Below are 16,449 nucleotides of genomic sequence, written 5' to 3'. Positions count from 1 at the left end.
TCCTCCATGAGGTGCTATCAATGAGGTGACCCCTGTTGGGTTGTCCCCTACGGGGATACTGTCATTGGCATGTCCTCCATGCCAAAGGAGGCTGTGGGCTGCTGTCATTGGGATGTCCCCCACTGGGGTGTCCTCCATGGGGTGCCATCAAGGAGGTGTCCCCTGTTGGGTTGTCCCCTATAGGATGTCACCTCTGAGGTGTCCCCTGTTGGGGTGTCACCGGTGGGGTGTCCCCCATGGGCTGTCCTCCATGGGGTGCCATCAAGGGGGTGTCCCCCCCCCCGTTGACGTCTCCTAGTGAGTCATCTGTTGGGGTGTCCCCCACGCGGGTGTCGTCACGGGGGTGGCACCGTAGGGCTCCCCCAGGCTGCGTCCCCTATCGGGTGCCCCCACTGGGGTGTCGCGCGTGGGGTGTCCCCAGCGCCCCCCCCCCCCGGCTCTGCTCCGTGCCCATCTATAGGCAAAAAATCCCCCCCGGGAGCAGGGGCGGGGTCTCAACTCGCCCCGCCCCTCATGCATGCATAATGAGCGCCTCATTAGCGTGCGATGACGCACTCGGCGCGCGGCCAATGGGAGGGCGGTGACGTCGGGCGGTAGAAAGGGCTGGTGCCGCCGGGAAGCGGCTCCCAGTGCCCGGAGCGGAGCGGGAGCGGCGCCGCCATGGTGGGGGCCGGGGCGGTGCACGGGGGGGGCACCGGGAACCGGGGGCGATGCACGGGGAGGGGGGCCGGGGCGGTGCATAGGGGAACCGGGGGCGATGCACGGGGGGGACATAGAGGGTAATGCACGGGGGAACCGAGTGCAATTGGCGGGGGGGGACACCGGGAAGCGAGTGCAATGCCCGAGGGGGGGGGTGGGAACCGGAGCTGGATGCAACGTGGGGCGAAGGCCCAGGGCGCAGTGGGCGGGGGGGTACCGGGACGCACCGGGCCTGGGGGCAGTGCGGGGGGAAGGGGGGGCCGGGGGCGATGCACGGCGGGGAGCGGGGCGGCGGGGCCGGTTCGCGGCGCTGGCGCCCGACGGCGCGGCCCGGTGCGGGCTGACGGCCGCGCTCTCCCCGCAGTGCGACTTCACGGAGGAGCAGACGGCCGGTGAGTGCCGGGGGGGGGGCGGGGGGGTGTTTGGGCCCGGCAGCTCGGGCGTTTCCCGGTGCGCAGCGCCGCCCGGTACCGGGGGGGGGGGGGGGGGACGGCGGCGGCGCCGGGCCCCGGTTGCGCCATTTGCCCTTATATGGGCATAACGCGGGGCCGGGCCGCGCATTCCTGCCGGGTGGGGCCGCCCGGACGCCTGGGTCCCTGGCGCAGGGGAGGGGGCGGCCCGGGCATCGGTGCGCTTCCTGCACGGGCAGCATCCCGCCCGGACGCCTGGGTCCCTGGCGCAGGGGAGGGGGCGGCCCGGGCATCGGTGCGCTTCCTGCACGGGCAGCATCCCGCCCGGACGCCTGGGTCCCCTCCCCGGAGGGGAGGGGTGAGAGCCCGGAGCAGGGCGGGAGGCGGCCCGGACGCCTGGGCCCTCTTCCTGCTCGGGCAGCTCTAGCCCAGCGGGAGGGGGGAACGGGGGCGGCGGGGGCTCGGACGCCTGGGCCCTCCGGGGCGAGGCGGCTCCGTGACCCGGTTCCCGCCGGGTGTCGGGTTCCTCCCGGGAAACCGGATCCCGCTCGGAAACGAAACCCGAGGCGGGAGCTGGCGGCTGCCCAGGGAGGCAGCGCCGGGTCCCGTGGGGTGCGGGGTCCCGTGGGGCGTCGGGTACGACATGTGGGGTCCCACAGAGAGTGAGGTGCAGGGTCCCGTAGGGTGCATGGAGCAATGGGGTGCAGGGTACAACATACAGGGTACCATGGGATGCAGGGCACAACATGAAGGGTCCTATGGGCCGTAAGACCCCACGGAGTCCTGTGGGGTGCGAGGTGCGTAGTGCAGTGGGGTGCAGGGTCCTGTGGGGTGCAGGGCACAACATGAAGGGTCCTATGGGCCGTAAGACCCCACGGAGTCCTGTGGGGTGCGAGGTGCGTAGTGCAGTGGGGTGCAGGGTCCTGTGGGTGCAGGGCACAATATGAAGGGTCCTGTGGGGTGCAGGGCCCTATGGCCTGTAAGACCCCACGGAGTCCTGCGAGGTGCGTAGTGCAGTGGGGTGCAGGGTCCTGTGGGGTGCAGGGCACAACATGAAGGGTCCTATGGGCTGTAAGACCCCACGGAGTCCTGTGGGGTGCGAGGTGCGTAGTGCAGTGGGGTGCAGGGTCCTGTGGGGTGCAGGGCACAACATGAAGGGTCCTATGGGCTGTAAGACCCCACGGAGTCCTGTGGGGTGCGAGGTGCGTAGTGCAGTGGGGTGCAGGGTCCTGTGGGGTGCAGGGCACAACATGAAGGGTCCCGTGGGGTGCAGGGCCCTATGGGCTGTAAGACCCCATGGAGTCCTGTGGGGTGCGAGGTGCGTAGTGCAGTGGGGTGCAGGGTCCTGTGGGGTGCAGGGCACAACATGAAGGGTCCCGTGGGGTGCAGGGCCCTATGGGCTGTAAGACCCCATGGAGTCCTGTGGGGTGCGAGGTGCGTAGTGCAGTGGGGTGCAGGGTCCTGTGGGGTGCAGGGCACAACATGAAGGGTCCTATGGGCCGTAAGACCCCACGGAGTCCTGCGGGGTGCAAGGTGCGTAGTGCAGTGGGGTGCAGGGCACAGCGTGCGGGCGCCCCTGGGACGCGAGGTCCCGCAGGTGGGGTGGAGGCTCCTGGCGGTGCCGTGGGTCCGGTGGGTGCCCGGCCCCGCTGACGCCGACGGCCCCGCAGATTTCAAGGAGGCGTTCCAGCTCTTCGACCGCACGGGTGACGGGAAGATCCTGTACAGCCAGTGCGGCGACGTGATGCGGGCGCTGGGCCAGAACCCCACCAACGCCGAGGTCATGAAGGTGCTGGGGAACCCCAAGAGCGATGGTGAGCGGGGGGGACCCCTTCGCAGACAGGCCCCGGGCCACGGCGCGGCGGCCCCCAGCCCGTCCTCACCGCCTGTGTCCCTGCCCCTTCCCGGCCAGAGATGCACCTGAAGACCCTGAACTTCGAGCAGTTCCTGCCCATGATGCAGACCATCGCCAAGAACAAGGACCAGGGCTGCTTCGAGGACTACGTGGAGGGGCTGCGGGTCTTTGACAAGGAGGGCAACGGCACCGTCATGGGGGCTGAGATCCGCCACGTCCTCGTCACCCTGGGTGAGTGTCGTGACTTGCTGGAGTGCTGCTGGCCCCGGGACCCCCCTGGCCAGCCCTGGGGATGCCCCGAACCTGGGCAACCCTTCTGCCGGTCCCCAGGACCTGGTGAGCTCCAAGCCAGCTTGGAGGCCCCCTGAATCTCCCCAAGCCCCTGGCTGGCCCTGGGAGGCCCCTGAGCTCCTGTGAGCCTCTGGCCAGCCTTTGGGGTACTCCAAACTCTGGTGATCCCCCAGCTGGTCCTGGGGACCCCCTGAACTCCTGGCTGGCCCCAGGGACCTCCCAAACCCCCCTGAGCCCCCAGCTGGCTCCAAGGACCTCCTGGTCAGCCTTGGAGACCCTCCCAAACCCCCAGATGACCCCAGGCACCTCCCAAACGCCCCAGCTGTCCCCAAGGACCCTCTGCACCCCCCTGACCCCGCGTCCCGGGTGCCCCTGTGTCTCCCGCAGGCGAGAAGATGACGGAGGAGGAGGTGGAGCAGCTGGTGGCCGGTCACGAGGACAGCAACGGCTGCATCAACTACGAAGGTGAGGGCTCGGGGCCCGGGGGCGTAGGGGGCCGGGGACGCGGGGGCCGGGGGCTCGGCGCGGCCCGCTCCCTCCGTGGTGATCATGTCTCCTTCCTTCCTCCCAGCGTTTGTGAGACACATCTTGTCAGGGTGAAGCCGCGAGGGGTACGCCTCTTCCCACATACCTCCAGCTGCCTCCTTTATTTACTTACTTACTTATTTTTTCCGCCCCCTCCCTTCTTTTTTCCTTTTTATTGTTTTCTTTTTTTTTTAAAAAAAAAAAAAAGAACGAAACAAAAAGGCCGCCTGGTTTGCGCTCTCGCCCCCCCTCGTCCAGCCCCTCCGCATGTCTCTCTGCATGGAGCTGACTCTCCGGCTGCGCTGGGGAAGGGCTGCGGGCGCCCGGCACCCTCGGAAGCGGGACGGGGGAGGCAGGTGCCACGAGCTGGCCAGGCCTCAGCTCCCGTGGCTGCCGGCGCGGCCGAGCCCTCCCCGTCTCTCGGCAGGAAGCAGGGCGGCTTCTGGACTTGACTTCAGCCTCTGGTGCCTGGCAGTAGCTGTAGAAGTGACCGTTCTTCCCCTCTCTCCCTCCTCCCCTTTTTTTCCTTGTTTTTTTTTTTTTTTTTAATTTTTCCTGCCTTTTTTTGGTGGCAAGGGGGCTGGGGCTGGTGGGGGCTGCTCCCGCAGCTGAGCCCCCTCCTCACCCCGTCTCTCCCTTCTCTCCACAGAGCTGGTCCGGATGGTGCTGAGCGGCTGAAGACACCCCCCCCCCCCCAACCAGTTGCTGGCTTATTTGGGGTTTTGTGCCTTTTCCTCCCCCTTTCCCCCTGCTCCGTTTCCCCCCACCCCCGGCAGCCCCTGCACTGCCCCCCTCCACCGGCACCTGGCTCCCCACCACCTGTTTTCATCAAATAAAGTGTTGGAAAGGTGCCGGGGTCCCTGCATCTGTCTGAGACCACCCCCACCCCCTGCCCTGCACAGAGCCTGCGACACGAGGCCAGTTCTTCCCGCCCCGGGGACTTGGAGTTTTATTTTTGTTATTAAAAAAACAAACAAAAAAAAAACGAAAAAAGGAGCTATAAGAGAAGGGGGAAGAGGGTTAAATGCCCAGTTGCCAGGTCACGTCGGAGCTCTCTTATAAATAGCCGTGGTGGAGCAGCGTCCCCGGCTGCCCGGGGGAGACCGAACACTTAAATAAAATCCGGGGCAATCATAAAAAAATACCAAAGCGAGGGGGTGAGGGCGATTGCGGGGGGGGGGGGGGTCCTCTTGCTGGGGGGGGGGGGGCAGCAGCGGCGGGGGGGGGCTCACTGCGTAGGGGGGACGGGGGTGGCCGTGCTGGGGCTGGGCGCGATGGGGTCCGTCTGCAGCGGGGGGCCTTGATCTGCAAGGAGAGGAGAAAGAAAAAGGGGGTAAAGAGGGGGGGCAGTGGCACCCGCTGCCCCCCGCGGCCCGCCAGCCCCCTGCGAGCTCTCACCTGCGCCGAGGCCGGGGGGCGGCAGGAGGTTTCCCTGCACGGCGGCCACGATGGCCGGGCTCTGGGCCGCGGCGGAGCCCGGCCCCGGGAGCGGGGGGCCGGGCAGGGGGGCCGGGGGGGGCAGCCCCCCCCCCGGCGGCATGCTGCAGGCCAGGGCCCCATGCAGAGGGTGGGCGGGCGGGTTAGCGGGGAAGGTGGCCCCGACGGAGGCTGCTAGGGGATTAGCCATGCTAAACGGGACGGCGGAGGGCGGCAGCGCCGTGGGCAGGGCCGCGGGCGCATTACCGGGCACAGCGGGGTGCGTGCTGCCCGCCAGGCTCCCCGCGAGGCTCTGGGACGGCGGCTGCTGGCCGGCGAACGGCACCTGGGCTGCAGGAGAAAGGCCAGGGTGGGGGGGTTAGATGCCCCCCTCCATCCTGCCCCCCTCCCAGCTCCCTGGTTGCACTGTAGCCAGTTGCACTGTAACCAGTTACACTGTAGCTGGTTGCACCATACTGGTTGCACCGTAACTGGTTGCACTGTAACTGGTTGCACCATACCGGTTGCACTGTAGTTGGCTGCACTGTAACCGGTTGCACCATACCGATTGCACTGTAGTTGGTTGCACTGTAACCGGTTGCACCATAGCAGTTGCACTGTAGCTGGTTGCACTGTAACCCATTGCCCCATACCGGTTGCACTGCAGCCAGTTGCACTGTAACCGTTCCCCACTCCGGTGGTGCTTACCATGCGGGATGGCCGCGGTGGGTCCCGGGGGCGCCGGGCCAGGCTGGGGGGCGCCCGGCGGCGGCGGCAGCGGCGGCTGCTGCATCGGCGTCGGTGGCAGAGGAGGGGCCCCTGGCAGCCCCTGCCCCATCTGCTCGGCCGGCGCCACCATGGCTGGGCCAGGGGCCACGCTGAGCGAGTGGGCGGCAGGGGCCAGCGGGGCGCCGGCAGGCGGCAGGGGCTGCGCGCCGGGCACCAAGGCGGGCGCCTGCTGCTGCTGCTGCTGCTGCATGTGCTGGAAGTGCTGCTGGCGGGCGCGCATCTCGGCGTACTTGAGCTGCTCCATGTGGAAGGCCTGCCGGTCGGCCAGCAGCTGCTGCCGCTGGTACTCCAGCTGCCGGGGTGCATCAGGGTTATTTTGGGGGGGGGGGCGCATGGGTCCTGCCTGCCTGCCTGGCTTAGCCCGCCCTACGCCTCCCCACCCCAGTTCAGATGCCCCCAGGTCCCCGCTCACCGCCTCGCGCTCCCGGTCCATGATGGTCTCCAGCTCCTCGAAGTGCCGCAGCTTGATCTCCAGCTTCTTCATCTGCGTCTCCACTAGCAGTGCCACCAGCGACTTGATCTTGCGCTCCTCCACAGCAGCCAAGTGCTGTGCGGGGTGGGTGGGTGAGCGTGGGGCAGCGGGGGCCGGGCCGGGGCTGGCCCCCCCCCACAGCTGCCCCTGCCAACGGCCACCCTTGCCCCTCACCTTGGCCTTCACTGCAGCAGCAGCTAGGGCGGCGGCAGCAGCTGTGGAGAGGTTCCCTTCGCCGATGTCGCGCTCCACCTTGGTCTTCCGCTCGGCCTCAGGCTCCACCAGGTCCTTGGGCGCCTCCTCCTGCCCCTCCTTGGCCTCCTTGTCCTTCTCCAGGTCACCTGGCACGGGCAGAGGAGGGTGGTGCGTGGTGCAGGGCAGCTGTGCCCAGGCTGCAGCCACCCTGTCCTCATCCAGCCCTCCGGCGCGCCCTCACCCAGCCCGTCGCCGTCACTCTTCTCCGACTCCTTCTCGCTCTCGGCCTCCTTGCCCTTCTCCTCCTCTTTCTTGGGAATGTCACTCAGCTTCTCCTTCACCTCCTCCTCGGCACCACCTTCCCGGGGCTCCTGGCGGAAGCCCCAGGTCAGTACAGGCCCAGCCAAGACCGGGAGCCCCACGCAGCCTCACCCTCCCCATACCTTGGGCTCCTTCTTCTCCTCGGTGGGCTGTGCGTCTGCCCGCGACTCGTCAACGCCACTCTCCTCTGCAGGACACAACACGCAGCTCAGCTAACACCTGGTGCACTGAGACCTGGCAAACTCACCCACATGGCAGACCTGTGCAGTTCGCCTGCTTCCTCCCCACCCTGCCACCCCCTTAATCCGCCCTTACCTATCCGCTCCGGTTCGTCGGACGCAGTGCCGGCGATGCCGCTGCTTTCCAGGCCGAAGGCAGGGTCGGCTTTACCTGTCACCTTTGCCGCCTCCTCCACCTTCCGCACGTGCGCCTCCACCAGGGCCGTGGGCACCTCCTCCTTCATCTTGGAGAACTCCTCTGCCCAAGCGGAGCGATGCCGGTGCCGTGAGCGAGGCCAAGCGCCCGGCACGGCCCCCTCCTGCCTCGCGCCCTCAGCAGCCAACATTACCCAGCGCTGACTTGGCAGCGGCGGAGGCCACGCGGGGGTCCACAACGGAGGCCAGGAAGGCGACGGTGCTCATGACCGGATTGCCCGACTGGCTGAAGGGGATGGGCTGGTATGCCAGCGGACCGAGCGAGGCCTCCGAGTCCTCCAGGTAGGGATCCTCGATGGGCAGGCGCAGGAAGTGCAGGATGCACTCGTCCTGCGTGCGGCTGCCCACGTGCTCCGACACCTTGTTCCAGTCGTCCTTGTACATCTCCAGGGCCTGCAGGGCTTGGCAGTGAGCAGGCGCCCAGCGGCGGCAGCCCCCCGCAGCGCCCAGCGCTGTCCCCGGCTCACCTCCAGCAGCAGCAGCGTCTCCTGCTCCGTCCACTCGCGCGTGGCGCTGGCCGCAGCCTTGCTCTGTGAAGGGGAGAGTGGGTGAGCACAGGATGGGACAGGACAGGACGGGACACGATGGGATGGGGACCCACCTTGGAGGGGACGTTCTTCTTGGTGTACATGTCGGTGCGGAGGCCAAAGTTCTGCATGTCGGCCGGCTTCTCCTTGCCCTTGTCGGGGAAGTTCAGCATCTGCTGCGAGGCCGAGGTCTGCTGCCGAGGGAGGCAAAGGCGAAGCTGGGAGCGCAGCAGGGCAGTGGCCACCGGGGGCATGGCCCCTGCTCTGCCGCACACTCCTCGCTGCCCTCTGGACGGCCAGCACGCCAGCTCCCCCCACCCTCCGCCCCCCCCCCCCCCACCAAGAGATGCCCCGAGCCGCGTCCCGTCTTCGTCGCGCCTGCGCCCCTGCACCCCCAGGTCAGGGTGACATGCAGGGTGCGAGGGACAGGAGGGAAGGGGCCTTCCTCGGCCGGCGGCGGGTGGGACAGGCCCCAAGGATCCCGCCTACCAGCTCAGGCTTCCCTTTCACCGTCTCAGCGACGAGATCTTCTATCTCTTTGCTCTTGCGCCCGGTCTTGGTGTCGCCATCGCTCTGACGACCCTGAGGCACAGACAAAGCTGTGCTCAGCCCCCCCCGACACCCAGCCCCGTGGTGACTGGCCAGAAGCCCATGGGGAGACACGTCATGCTGTGGTCGCCACGATGCTCTCTGGCTGGCTGGGAAAGATGCCCGCCTGCACACACCTACCTGGGGTGTCTTGGGCTGCAGCGGCACCAGCCCCGAGGGTGTATCGGCCAGGACGTGGAAGTGGGATGTCGGCGGGGGGCCCATGGGGGTGGGCCGACTCTCTGCGTCCACCTGGTAGTTGATGAGTCCCCACTGCTCCAGGAAGGCATGAACCCTGCGTAGAGCAGCCCGTCAGATCGAGCCAGTCCCCACCTCAGGGACCCCTTGGCCAGGGTGCCACCAGCCCCGGCGTGGGCTGGCCCAGTAGCTGGAGCTGGACCCACCGCATGATGGCACAGACGTCCCCGGCCAGGTTTCTGCGGCAGGCCGTCGAGGTCAGGTATTCCTGGGGGTTGAGCCGATACGTGTCAATCATGAAGTTGCGATAAGCCAAGTATCTGCGGGAGAGAGAGAGAGAAGCCCGTCAGAGCACCCACTTGCTTGGCAAATCACAGCCTTGGCAGGGGGGACATGGGGGCAACAGGCTGGACTTGGGGGGGGGGGGGTGCAGCCTCACATTTCAGGGGTCTTGGATTTATTCTTGCCATTGAAGAATTCGGGCAGGGCTCGGCGTTCGATGGCATGGACGCTGCAAGGCAAAGCGCAGAGGGCAGGTGAAGAGGTGCCGGGCTGCACAGTCCCAGCACGCCGGCCCCTGCGGCTGCGCGCCGGCCCCAGGGCTCCGGCACCAGCAGCCTCCTCCAGGCCTTGGCTCTGTACCTGTTGTAGTCAAACCAGGCAGCGTAGCTGGGGATGATGATGTGATGGGTCTGCTCCGTCACGTTGTCTTCGTGCAGGTCTGGGTTCTTGGCCTGCTCCCCCTTGCTTCCAGTGCTGTTCTCCTCCTCATCCTGGAAGAGACTGGCTCCACGTGAGCAAGGGGGCTCAGGCACCAGTCATGGGCCACTCGGCCCTTCCGGCCACCCTGAGCTCTGCGCTCCTCCGCACAGGGAGCTGGATGAGAAAAGCCTTCTGCTCTGACATCCTTGCAAAAGGAAAGGACAGAGTCAGTGCTCTGGCCCTGGAGTTGGTGAGGGTGGGGAAGAGATTCTGGGGTGGGGAAGAGCTTCCTTGGAGCAACATAGGGAAAAGTGGCTGTAGCCACACAAAATGGTTGACATTACGGGAGAAGAGAGGCTTCTCCCCTCAGCTGGTAGGCAGTGCAACAAGGATATCTTGGCCCAGGCCTGCAACACCAGCCTCACCTTGCCGGCCGTCTCCATGCTCTCATCCTCCTGCTCATCTGGAAGAGATGAGAGAGAGATGCTGAGGATCGGGGGAGCCCAGCAAACCCCACCCCCACATGCCGCAGCAGTGCTCAGGCGGTGCCCAGCTGCAGCCCCAGGCAGCAGGGCGGTATCAGCACTGCCAGACCCCGGCCGAGGACGCCTGTGCAGCACTTAGCCCCTAAATGCGCAACCCCCCCCCCCCCGCCCCCCCCCCCCATAATCAGCACACAGGGTTGGACTTACCCAGGTCTGTCATGGTGCCCCCCTTGACAGGTGCAGACTCCGAGTCCTTCTTGGTGTTCACTGCATCGGAAAGGAAAGAGGTGCTGAGTGCATGGAGAAGGGCGATCCTGCCTCCCCCAGCCCAGGCACGGGCGAGGAGGAGGGCGAGATGCCCCCTGCTCTGCCAGGCCTGGCCTCTCCCAGCCAGGAGTGCCAGGCCCTGTGGCGAGGCCATGGCCATGGCCCTAACCTGTTTTGGGCAGAGTAACCTCCTCCACGTTGGGGACTGGCGAGGGCTCGTCCATGTCCTTCGTCAGATCCTCCTGCTCCTCCTCACGGTGCCCGCGCTTGGATTTGTTGTAGGGGGTGGAGGGGCTGCCAAGGCGAGACCCCATGCGCCCTCATCACGGCTGCAGCCATGGGCAGGGGGTGCCCGGCAGCTTCCCTCTTCCCGTCATGCCAAGACCCCAGCCCTCTTGGCACGACTCAGGGCCAATCCCAGCTGTCAGCTGGAGCCCCAGAGCCCCTCACCCTTTCTTTGCGTTCTTCTTCTTCGCCTCCGGGGTGGGCGAGGGAGAGGGTGAGCGCTTCCTTTTCTTGTAGTTGCCCCCTTTCTTGTCCCGCCGGTCCGAGTCGGGGCTATTCACCTGGAGAGGGGAGAGGAGGCGGGGGGTCACTGCCCTCTGGGGCATGCTGGGGGGCACCACTGCCGTGCTGGGTGGCAAACTGCAATGCTGTTGGTGGGACTGAGGGGTACAGGAGTGGCCGTCCTCTCCTTTTAGAGGGATGGGACAGCTCCTGCTCCCGCCCTGGACCCCCGCCATCCTCCCAGCACCAGGCCAGGTCCCACGCGTTTGCAGGCCCCCCCCACTCCACAGCTCTCTCTGGGGCTCTGACCTCGTCAGTTAGGGTCTTGGCGGAGATCTTCTTCCTGCGGGAGACGGGGCTCTTCTCATCTGTCACCTCGTAGTCCTCCTCGTTCATCCACTCGTTAAAGGTGTCCGTGTCTAGGATCCATTTGGCATGGACCTGCCGGAGAGGAGGGCTGGCAAGTCAGGGAGACCCGGCTCTGCGCGGGCGAGGCAGAGGGCCAAGCCCAGCCTCCGTCTGAGCCCAGCGGCCCCATTACCTTCCGGGGCTTCTCCGGCGTCGGCGCATCCTCCACCGAGGCTTCGATCTCACTGGCGGGGATCCAGGTGTCGTAGCTGGGGAGCAGAGGGGCAGGGGTGAGAGTGGTGCCCTGAGGGACGCCTCGCTCACCGGAGGCCAGTGCATGGTGTCAGCCACATCCTGGAGCCCCTCCAGGAGAGCGGGGCTGGGCGCAAGCAGCGGGGTGCCCCGGCCCTGCTCACCTGTCCGGGTAATAGCCCCAGTGCAGGAGGACCTGCTTGTCCCTCTTCATGACCGGCCGGACCCACTCTTCTGGAAGACACAGAGGGAGGGAGCTAACTCAGTGCCAGATGCTGGCAGACTGGGGCATCGAGCACCAACCCCAGGCCGCAGCTTGCACTGCCGTGTCCCTGCTCTGCTGGAAGAACGGCCCTGAGACGCCTCGCTCAGCCCTGTCCCCCCAACCCCAAAACCCCACAGCATTTCTCCGAGAGCGGACGCTCAGCCCGAGCCACTCTCCTTGCAGAGGCTGGCACCAGGCACCCACCTTCCTCCAGGTTGCTAGGGACGGGGCAGACAACGTGGGACGCGTTGTTCTTGTCCTCAGTCACCGTGCCCTGCGAGGGGAGCAGAGGAGGTGGTCAGGCCATGAGGCTGAGCACCAGGATGAGGCCCACCCCCCCCTCCAAGCACTGCCACCTACCTGGTGTCTCTTGACTATGTCTTTCAGTTTGCTCAGGAGCTTGGGCTCGATCTCCTGGTGCAGGAAGATGTTGGGTCGGGCCAGGCAGTTGTTCTGGGGGAGGAAGAGAGCAGAGCAGTGAGCAGGGGCGAGGGAGCGGGGCCAGGGGCAGCGGAGGGCCGGGGGAGGCGCCCGTTACCTGCACCAGAGATTTCTCGATGGTCATGAACATCTCCACATTGCGGTCCATCCGCGAAGGATTCTGGAAATCGAAACGCCGCCTTATTGGAAGAAAAGAGCGACTCTCATGAAAGCCACAGCTCAGGTCTCCTCATCAGCTGTTCAAAGCCTGCCTGGGGGACAGGGAGGGGAGCACCCGAGCCCCGCCGCGGGGCCCTGGCTGAGGCAGGGGGGACTCTGCCCCGCCACCCGCTTGCCAGGGAAGTGGGCACGTTCAATGGGCCCGAGCGCACCCCCAACGTGGTCCCTCGAGGGGGACAAAGGGCTCCGACCCGCTCCCGCTCCCCCAGGCCCAGGACGGAGCAGGACGTGACGCCCTCCCACCCCACCCCTGCGGCCCCCCATCCTCCTGGTCCGCGGCCACCCTCCCCGCGCGGGGGGGCGAAAGGCGGGCGGCTCACCATCCTTGGTCGCTCTTGAACTTATAGGCCGCCGCCAGGATGTGGCACAGGGCTCCTCCCGCCTTGAAATCCAAGAAGCATTTTATCTGCAGCGGGAGCAAAGGAGTCAGGGCAAGGTGGGGGGGGGGGCACGGGAGGGCAGTTAGCTGGGGTTGGGGGGGCGGGGGGGGAGACACGGCGCCATGCCCGCACATCGGGGCACTGTGCCCGCACACTGGGCCGCCGTCCGTGGTGGTCTCGGGGCGCTGTCCGTGGTGGTCTCGGGGCACTGTCCCCAGGTCCGGGGGCGCTGTCCATGGTCAGGCCGTTGTCCTTTGGTCAGGGCGGGGCGCCTTCCCCGGGGGGGGAGGTCACTGGGGCACTGCCCTCCCCCCCCCCACCTTGGAGCAGCGTCCCTAGGACAGGGCGCAGACCGGGGTGCCGGCGGGACACGGCACAGACCGGGGTGCCGGCTGTCAGCAGGGCACAGCGCAGGGGTCACTGGGCTGCTGTCTCCAGGCGCATTTTGGGCGCTGCCCTGGGCCAACAGGATGCAGACCCCCCCCCTGCCTGCTCACGCCCCCCCCCCCCCGGCGTCCCTAGGCCACAGCCCCGGGGTTTCTTTGGGGTGCAAACCATGTCCCCAAGGTGCAGTCCCTGGCCGTCTTCAGGGTGCAAAGCTCGACGGGAGGGTGGGGGAGGGCGCAGAGCCGAGGGATTTTGGGGCACAGTTGTCGTGTTTTGGGAGTGCAGTGACTGGTGTCTCTGGGGTCGGGTCCTCGGGGGTCTCTGGGGCCTGGTGCCTGGGTTGGGGGGGAGAGGTGTCTCTGGGGTCCAGCCCCTCAGGAGGGGGGGGTGAGGGGGGAATCTCTAGGGTCCATTCCCCGGGAAGGAGATATTTGGGGCCTGGTCCTCCAGGTGGTGGAAGGTCTCTGGGGCTCAATCCCTGGGAGTGGTTGGTGGGGAGGTCTCTGGGGCCTGGTTCCCGGGGGGGGCGGTCTCTGGGGGTTTGGGGAGGGGTCTTTGGGGCCTGGTCCCTGGAGGGGGGGAGATGTCCCTGGGGTTTGGGGAGGGGTCTTTGGGGCCTGGTCCCTGGAGGGGGGGAGATGTCCCTGGGGTTTGGGGAGGGGTCTTTGGGGCCTGGTCCCTGGAGGGGGGGAGATGTCCCTGGGGTTTGGGGAGGGGTCTTTGGGGCCTGGTCCCTGGAGGGGGGGAGATGTCCCTGGGTTTGAGGAGGGGTCTTTGGGGCCTGGTCCCCGGAGGGGGGAGATGTCCCTGGGGTTTGGGGAGGGGGTCTCTGGGGCCTGGTCCCCGGAGGGGGGAGATGTCCCTGGGGTTTGGGGAGGGGTCTCTGGGGCCTGGTCCCCAGAGGAGGTAGATGTCCCTGGGGTTTGGGGAGGGGTCTCTGGGGCCCGGTCCGCCGGGTGGGGGGGGATGTCTCTGGGGCCCGATCCCCCGGGTTTGGGGGGGGGGGGGGGTCTCACCGGCAGCTTGGTGAGGGGCGCGTTGCTGACGTGCTTGCCGAACACCTCCTCCTGGAACTGCAGCAGCTGCACCACCAGGCTCGACAGCGACTTGTTGGTGGGGGGCTCGGCCTGGATGTACTGCACCGGGGTGGGGGGGGGGGGGGCGTGAGCAGGCCGGGCCTGATGTACCCCCCCCCGGGGGTGGGGGGGGTCCCCCTCCTCGGCTGCCCGCCCGCCGCCGCCGCTGACAGCCCCGAGGGAGGCCGGGCGGGGGAGGCCGCGGCGGGGCCGTGACAGGCCGGGGGGGCCGGCGGCGGCGGGGGGGGGCGGCCCTACCTTCTTGTAGTTCTTGCTGAGCCAGAGGCGGACGTTGTCGAACTGGCTGACGGTGTCCGAGGCCTCGTAGTACTTGACGTTGGGGCCGCCGTCCTTCTTCCGCACCGCCATCTTCCAGCGGGCCGGGCCGCGCCGCGCCGCGCCGCCGCCGCCGCCGCCGCCGTCACCGCCTCCCTCCTCCCTCCCCCCCACCCCGCCGCGACCGGCCGCCACCGCCCCCTGCTGGCGGCGGGGGGGGCGCGACCGCCCCCTGGCGGCCTGGGGGAGCCGATGGCGGTACCGCCCCCTGGCGGTGGAGGAGTCGAGGTGGTACCGCCCCCTGGCGGTGGGAGGAGTCGAGGTGGTACCGCCCCCTGGCGGTGGGAGGAGTCGAGGTGGTACCGCCCCCTGGCGGTGGGAGGAGCCGATGATGGTACCGCCCCCTGGTGGTGGGAGGAGCCTCGGCTGGTACCGCCCCCTGGCGGTGGGAGGAGTCGAGGTGGTACCGCCCCCTGGCGGTGGGAGGAGTCGTGGCGGTACCGCCCCCTGGCGGCCTGGGGGAGCCGATGGCGGTACCGCCCCCTGGCGGTGGAGGAGTCGAGGTGGTACCGCCCCCTGGCGGTGGGAGGAGTCGAGGTGGTACCGCCCCCTGGCGGTGGGAGGAGTCGAGGTGGTACCGCCCCCTGGCGGTGGAGGAGTCGTGGTGGTACCGCCCCCTGGCGGTGGGAGGAGTCGAGGTGGTACCGCCCCCTGGTGGTGGGAGGAGTCGAGGTGGTACCGCCCCCTGGTGGTGGGAGGAGCCGATGGCGGTACCGCCCCCTGGCGGTGGAGGAGTCGAGGTGGTACCGCCCCCTGGCGGTGGGAGGAGTCGAGGTGGTACCGCCCCCTGGCGGTGGGAGGAGCCCCGGCCGTTACCGCCCCCTGGCGGTGGGAGGAGCCCCGGCCGTTACCGCCCCCTGGCGGCCCGGGGCGGGATGGGGGGGGGGTCGGGTGGCCCCGCGGAGCGGCCGGGGCGAGAGGAGCCGGGGGCGGCCGGTGTTGGAGGCTCCCGGTCCGCGCCGCCCCCGCCGCCCCGGGCCGAGCGGGGCCGAGCGGGTCGGGCCGGGCCGGGGCGGAGCGGCGGCGGCGGCCGTCTAGGCGGAGCGCGGCGCAGGGCAGGCGCGGCAGTCACGGTGGCCGAGTGGTTAAGGCGTTGGACTCGAAATCCAATGGGGTTTCCCCGCACAGGTTCGAATCCTGTCCGTGACGCGACGGTTGTTTTTGTGGGGGCCACCCGGGCCCGGCCCGAAAAAGGGGCTGGTGCAGCTGGGGGGTCTCGGGGGGGGGGATGCTGTCAAAACCCCCCCCTCCCCCCCGGTACCCGCTTTTTATTTTTGAAGATGGGGAGGGGCAGCTCGTGCTGCATGGATGAGGCACAACCCCTCTTGGGGTGGGGGGAGCCCTTGCTGGGGGGGGGCACAACACCTTTTGGGGCGGCTGCAGAGCTGTTTATGGGGGGGCTGCTCCTGCTTGGGGGGCAGGCCCCCCCCCATGCCCCGGGGGGGGTCCCAAATCCTCAGACACCCCCGGGGGAGCAGAGCCCCGTCTCAGGGGTGCTGCCCCCCCCCCACCCCGGCGAAGGCCCGGGGAGCGGTCGCGGAGGGAGGACGCGGAGCCGGGGCAGCCGCCCACAGCGTCCCCGCGGCGGAGAGAAGCGCCCGGAGCGACGACAGGCTGCAGCATCCGGGAACGGCGGTTTATGTCGCGCAGGCGACACAAAAGAACCAGCGGGCGCACAGGCAGCGGCCGTCGCGGCTCCGCGCGTGCAGTTTTCCTGTTGGATTTAGCAGCTTTGTCACATTCCTGAGCACAAGGGACCGGGCTGGAGGACCCCCCCCCCCCGCCACTGGCCCCTCCAAACAGGGCGTCATCTAGACACCGAAACAAGTACAAACCACCTCGGACAACAGATTCCCACGCCAGAAAACATTCCTGCTGCGTTAAAAATACAGGATACAAACCCACAGTGACAGCAGGCCCTAGAGCCGCCGCGGAAGAGCCAGAAACGCCCCGCAAGAGCTGGCTGGAGCCGTGCAGGAGAGGGAAAGGGCCGGGAGGGAGGCAGAGCCCGGCAGCAGCGGGGACGCCTCGCAGCGGAGCAAAAGCCAAGCTGGGCGCTCGCGG

At 68.1% G+C, this 16,449-nt stretch overlaps 2 protein-coding genes and 1 non-coding gene across 8 annotated transcripts; 2 read left to right on the top strand and 1 right to left on the bottom strand.

Moving 5' to 3' along the window:
- The first annotated feature begins 521 nt into the window (after window positions 1–521).
- Window positions 522–4,631, top strand: MYL6 (myosin light chain 6). Of its 2 annotated transcripts, XM_068921375.1 has the most exons (7): window positions 532–663; window positions 1,064–1,091; window positions 2,780–2,923; window positions 3,022–3,195; window positions 3,643–3,720; window positions 3,827–3,866; window positions 4,430–4,631. In XM_068921375.1, exons 1-6 carry the CDS (start codon window positions 661–663, stop codon window positions 3,853–3,855), a joined length of 456 nt encoding a protein of 151 aa, XP_068777476.1. In that variant the 5' UTR covers window positions 532–660; the 3' UTR covers window positions 3,856–3,866; window positions 4,430–4,631. The 2 variants fall into 2 exon arrangements, with proteins under 2 accessions (XP_068777475.1, XP_068777476.1); XM_068921374.1 differs by lacking the exon at window positions 3,827–3,866 and having other exon boundaries at window positions 522–663.
- Window positions 4,632–4,697: 66 nt separating this feature from the next.
- SMARCC2 (SWI/SNF related BAF chromatin remodeling complex subunit C2) lies at window positions 4,698–14,480 on the bottom strand. 5 transcript variants are annotated; one of them, XM_068921372.1, is made up of 29 exons: window positions 14,308–14,480; window positions 13,990–14,109; window positions 12,527–12,612; window positions 12,085–12,166; window positions 11,907–11,999; window positions 11,751–11,820; window positions 11,446–11,515; window positions 11,223–11,298; window positions 10,991–11,122; window positions 10,625–10,740; window positions 10,344–10,468; window positions 10,115–10,174; window positions 9,848–9,885; window positions 9,363–9,493; window positions 9,160–9,231; window positions 8,927–9,040; window positions 8,664–8,817; window positions 8,424–8,516; window positions 8,009–8,128; window positions 7,875–7,937; window positions 7,542–7,800; window positions 7,289–7,450; window positions 7,096–7,160; window positions 6,894–7,023; window positions 6,632–6,798; window positions 6,398–6,532; window positions 5,905–6,277; window positions 5,464–5,547; window positions 4,698–5,085 (listed from the first exon to the last, which is right to left on the bottom strand). In XM_068921372.1, exons 1-29 carry the CDS (start codon window positions 14,416–14,418, stop codon window positions 5,009–5,011), a joined length of 3,378 nt encoding a protein of 1,125 aa, XP_068777473.1. In that variant the 5' UTR covers window positions 14,419–14,480; the 3' UTR covers window positions 4,698–5,008. The 5 variants fall into 5 exon arrangements, with proteins under 5 accessions (XP_068777473.1, XP_068777470.1, XP_068777471.1 ...); XM_068921369.1 differs by having other exon boundaries at window positions 4,957–5,085; window positions 5,179–5,547; window positions 8,009–8,125; XM_068921370.1 differs by lacking the exon at window positions 8,424–8,516 and having other exon boundaries at window positions 4,957–5,085; window positions 5,179–5,547.
- Window positions 14,481–15,452: 972 nt separating this feature from the next.
- On the top strand, window positions 15,453–15,534 carry TRNAS-CGA (transfer RNA serine (anticodon CGA)). Its single transcript has one exon. It is a non-coding gene; the product is annotated as a tRNA-Ser (tRNA).
- The last annotated feature ends 915 nt before the right edge of the window (window positions 15,535–16,449 follow it).

This window comes from Struthio camelus, chromosome 28, assembly GCF_040807025.1.
Source record: "Struthio camelus isolate bStrCam1 chromosome 28, bStrCam1.hap1, whole genome shotgun sequence".
In the NCBI taxonomy this organism is placed as follows: Eukaryota; Metazoa; Chordata; class Aves; order Struthioniformes; family Struthionidae; genus Struthio; species Struthio camelus.
This window is presented reverse-complemented; position numbering and strand designations above follow the sequence as displayed.

Bases quoted from the DNA above. Each gene is read 5' to 3' on its own strand.
- SMARCC2 (XM_068921369.1), bottom strand. From the start codon at position 14,418: ATGGCGGTGCGGAAGAAGGACGGCGGCCCCAACGTCAAGTACTACGAG. The intron at 8,126-8,423 runs GTAGGCGGGATC...CCTCGGCAGCAG, and splicing joins TGAAAGGGAAGCCTGAGCTG to ACCTCGGCCTCGCAGCAGAT. The intron at 7,451-7,541 runs GTAATGTTGGCT...CCGCTTGGGCAG, and splicing joins CGCTGCCAAGTCAGCGCTGG to AGGAGTTCTCCAAGATGAAG.
- MYL6 (XM_068921374.1), top strand. The intron at 1,092-2,779 runs GTGAGTGCCGGG...ACGGCCCCGCAG, and splicing joins CACGGAGGAGCAGACGGCCG to ATTTCAAGGAGGCGTTCCAG. The intron at 2,924-3,021 runs GTGAGCGGGGGG...CTTCCCGGCCAG, and splicing joins GGGGAACCCCAAGAGCGATG to AGATGCACCTGAAGACCCTG.